Source organism: Sinocyclocheilus rhinocerous, unplaced genomic scaffold (genome assembly GCF_001515625.1).
Source record: "Sinocyclocheilus rhinocerous isolate Xijiao unplaced genomic scaffold, SAMN03320098_v1.1 scaffold522, whole genome shotgun sequence".
Taxonomy (NCBI): Eukaryota; Metazoa; Chordata; class Actinopteri; order Cypriniformes; family Cyprinidae; genus Sinocyclocheilus; species Sinocyclocheilus rhinocerous.
In genome coordinates this window covers 392365-397068 of record NW_015625031.1, presented here as the reverse complement: position 1 = coordinate 397068, position 4704 = coordinate 392365, and the positions used below count along the sequence as shown (strand labels likewise).

The window sequence follows — 4704 nt, the reverse complement described above, 5'->3', positions numbered from 1 at the left end:
GTAGGACAATAGAATATACGGTCTGTACAGTAGAAAAACCATTACGCCTATGGAGAGTCCACACAAGGATAGCTGACCAGACATGTGTGTGTATGTATGTGTGTGTATGTAGTGATTTCTATATTTTGCATCTCCAGTAAAAGTACCTTGATTTAAGGATGTTTAGATATTTGTACTGGAATCAAGACATAAAAAAACTGAGGAAAATAATGATCTTTTGCAGTTCATGCAACATTTACTGCCAGTGACTTCCTGCTCTGATTTAAGACTTTTTTAAAGTCTTCATGTATGGAAGGGTGAATTAAGACCTGAAAGAGAAACCCTTAAATCACGTACATGGATGAACTGCGCACAGAAAATGTGAATTAAGAAAGCACGCACCACTCCGTTAGCAGACTTGGTTTTGACATCACACAAGGATAGCTGACCAGACATGTGTGTGTATGTATGTGTGTGTATGTAGTGATTTCTATATTTTGCATCTCCAGTAAAAGTACCTTGATTTAAGGATGTTTAGATATTTGTACTGGAATCAAGACATAAAAAAACTGAGGAAAATAATGATCTTTTGCAGTTCATGCAACATTTACTGCCAGTGACTTCCTGCTCTGATTTAAGACTTTTTTAAAGTCTTCATGTATGGAAGGGTGAATTAAGACCTGAAAGAGAAACCCTTAAATCACGTACATGGATGAACTGCGCACAGAAAATGTGAATTAAGAAAGCACGCACCACTCCGTTAGCAGACTTGGTTTTGACATCAAGCTTCACCGTCCCAAACCCTTCAGCATTCAGAAACACACAAGTGTAAATATAACACAATATGCATGTTTGAAACGAGTGTTTTCTGCAGAGCTGAGGGAGAGAAGCGTGTTACCGTAGCCCTTGTTAAACACGTCCTTTGCAGCCTTTCCCAGGTCTGCGTACGCCGGAGGAACAGCCATTATATCTGCAAACACAATGACTATTTATTATCATTTTATTATCATTTTATATATTTTGTTCAATTATAAAGAAAATAAACACAGTACACAATTTTAAAAAACTTGACAAAATTACCGCTTGAAAATTATCAGTGATTTCTACTGTTCCAAAAGAAACTATTAAAAAAATTATTTTATTAAACAATAAATATTTTTCATGTAAATGCATGCAATTTATTACACACAATAACACTAGAGAACAACTTCTGCTGTCACTCATTTTCTGACTATTTATTTCACATCTATAATAATTTTTAGAATAATAATAATCATTATTATTATCACCTCATTTGAAATAGGCAAAGTGCAACATTTAATTTATATTCTAAATGTATTATTAATATTGACTCATTTAAAATGAGAATTTATCATTTATGTAGATGTTTCATTTTCATTTATAAGTTAATATTTATAAGTTACATAAAACAAGAGGACAATATTCAACCCTGACAGCTTACTTCATATGTATAATAATTTATAAAAATAATTTATATTTTAATAATTTATAAAAAATAACAATTATTAATAACAATACAAAAACATATAACAATAATAATAAAATTATTATTATTATTAACTATTAGGTCTGCTGCAGACATGCCCATGTTTATTTGTTATTAAATGCACAAAAATAGAGCAGGAAAATAATCATTTGTAGTACTGAAATTTAATTTCTAAAACCTAAAAGACAAAAAATAATCTGCAAATATTAAGAGATTAATTTAATCGCAAAGTTCAGAGTTATATAGAGACAAATATAAGCATGAATTCTATCTTGTTGGACGCGCAGCGGTGTGTATTCTGAACGCTGTCAGCGGAACCGAACCGGAACAATCTGAAAGTTCATTTTGAAACTCGGCTCACTTCAGCAAACGCAGACACAGGACAGCGCGCACTAACCGGAGAGTGCGGCTCGAACCTGTGCAGCAGAACCGGGTCACGGGCCACGGCGCAGCGGCGACAGATGAAGAGACTCCGGCGTCGCGCTACACGCTAATGCTAATGCTAGCACAGCAGACTCAGGACCCCTTAAGCGCTGCCCCGAATAATGCCTCACTCGAATTATGTGTTCAGCAGCTCCGACTGCTGGAATAACGTTTATTTTGTTAAGAGTACATACAAATTAATTTCTGTATTGATGCATTTAGATTAATTTAGCATGGCTCAAAACAGCAGCGCCATGGTTGCAGCTAAGCTTAGCAGATGTTTCCTAACAACATCAAAAGCAGGCAGGGACCCCAGTGGACATCAACGGAGAGCTAGGGAAGGTACGCAAGTAAATAAATAAATACAATTTGATGACATTTATTTATATTGCAAATACTACTACTAATAATAATAATAATTACATAAATAATGTTCTGACGTTTATTTATAATGTAAATGTTAATAATAATAATACATATTATGAATTCATTTTAAATAGGCAAAGTCTGAAATATTTTATATTCTAATTTTATTATTATTCAGGGGGCTACAAGGAAGCGCTAGAAGGTCCATGGAAAAGATTAGGAAATAAAGCGTAGAAAAAAAATAAGATTAAACATAAATAAATAAAAATAGTTGAAAAATATGAAAATAAAAAAAATGAAGATTGATTTAAATGATTTGGAAAAAAAATATTAAAATGAAAGAAAAATTTTTCAAATTTGTTAATTTTTTTTCTGCTTATTTTTATACATTAAAATATATAGCTGCCTTTTAAATGTTAGAATGGGGTGATCAGGATCCCAAAACTAGTTATTATGCTCATTTTTATCCTTATTATTACTATTATCCTAAAAAAAAGGCTTGGACAGAAACTCCACTTATCTCATTTCAGTTTAATCTGTCAATTTTATTGATGATGGCAGATAAACGATGAGCATCCAGAGCATCCAAAATCCCGTCAGTATCCAATCAAACACTCAAATCTGCAAAAATACATTTCCAGGCTTCACAAAAGTCCACGAGAGGCTAGATCGTGTTACGTAGCGTATGGAGTGTGTGAAAAATTATTTGGCCAATCAGAAGATGAAAACTAGTTTCTTTACTCCCAAGCGACCCTTTAAAATGTATTTTGTAGTTAGTTTGATCTTGCTTTCAGATTCCGTATAACATACTGCATACACGATGGAAATGTTCAGAGGAGTTCTGAGCAATGAACATTATAATAATACACAATAATATCTCAATTCCTTATGATTCTGTACATCTCCATCAAACACGCATGAGGTCACTCACTTCTCTGTGCTCACAGAGATCTATAAATACACTCAATTAAAATCCTAATGACCTAACACAGAAAACCTCATCAAAACTAGCCCTGATTAACACAAAAACACCCTTTACTCCATTTAAACACGAGAAATAAGACGAGCACGGCCAGATTCTCCTCTTCTGCTTTCAGCACGAGTTTTAACATCACTCGCATACTTTTTTGTAAACGTTCAAGAAGTAACTGTAATACCCTCATGACCATCATACGTAGTAAATCTGAAATAAATCAGGACATCGATGAACAACAAACGTTCGTATAAAGACAAAGTCACATATCAAAGGTCATTGGCAACTGGAATGATGCTGCTAAAAAAACACCTCATCTTCGTCCCGAAGTTTGGCGAGATTTGCTTTTCAATATACATTAAAAATGGGGAAAACGTACAATGACAAAAAGCGTGAATCTCACAAAAGCTGTCAGGGTCATACTTCAATCAAAACTTCTTATAAAAAAAAATAAGAAATTGAAAAATATTTAAACATCAATTGTTTTAGTTTTAATGAAATTAATATATATATATATATATATGTGTGTGTGTGTATAATATTAATTACATTTTTATTAAATGTTATAATATTTTGCATTATGCCATTGTTTCATGATTTCCTATTATTTCCTATCATTCGTGACAAACACATTTATTATTATTTTTTGTTATACTGTAGATATATGCTGTTGTTTATTTAACACTATAAATTACAAAATAATAATAATAATAATAATAATAATAATAAAAGGAATATGAGTTTGTCAGGAGAACGTCATAATGCAAAAAAAATAAATATTAATTTAATTTGTATTAAATAAAAAATATTCGTTTTTAATATGAATTTAATTTGTATTAAATAAAAAATATTCGTTTTTGCATTGTGAAGTTGTTTCATGACAAACATGTTTATTGTTTTTTGTTATGTATATATACTGTATATAAACACCTGTGAAATGACATTTTGTGAGATTCACTAAAATACAGGGGACAATTTTAACTCTTAAACAAAGTATTTTCATTTTGTCATCCCATATAGACACTAATACTGCCAAAATAAAGTCTGCACTATGAAAATAGCAACAATAATGGCAATAAGACCAAAATGCAACAATCATAATTAAATTAAAACCATACGGTTTCACACAAAGCCTTTTAAAAGAACAGTAAGAGGTTTCATATTGCTTCAAAGATTGATCATGTCAGTATCTTTACAACACAAAAAATCTGAGACGAGGAATTTACAACATCAAGTATCTATAGTATTATTAGGAAACTAGGTGAAATGAATACTGACTGTCATGCAAACCATTTTAAGAGGTTTCCCAGTCAACAGGAAAAGCAAGACTTTCATAGTTCCAGTTTAGTAGCTTTAGTTTCCGACTTGAAAAAAAATAAGCCAGTATGGGGCACAGAAATCCCTTTAAAGACAACAGCTACTGGAGGAAACCTGTGTGTGTGTGTGTGTGTGTGTG

General features: G+C 31.9%; 1 protein-coding gene across 2 annotated transcripts in view; it reads right to left on the bottom strand.

Annotated features, from left to right (window-relative positions):
* LOC107748401 (voltage-dependent anion-selective channel protein 2-like) overlaps nucleotides 1–1986 on the bottom strand; it is a 3367-nt gene extending 1381 nt beyond the window's left edge. Inside the window, exons 1-3 of one of the 2 annotated variants that reach the window (XM_016563186.1) lie at nucleotides 1848–1986; nucleotides 878–949; nucleotides 733–782 (exon numbers count right to left, since the gene is read on the bottom strand). In XM_016563186.1, the coding sequence (XP_016418672.1) occupies nucleotides 733–782; nucleotides 878–944 (117 nt within the window). In that variant the 5' untranslated portion in view covers nucleotides 945–949; nucleotides 1848–1986. The remainder of the gene's footprint in view (nucleotides 1–732; nucleotides 783–877; nucleotides 950–1847) is intronic. The other variant, XM_016563193.1, reaches the window with a different exon arrangement.
* Nucleotides 1987–4704: the final 2718 nt, after the last annotated feature.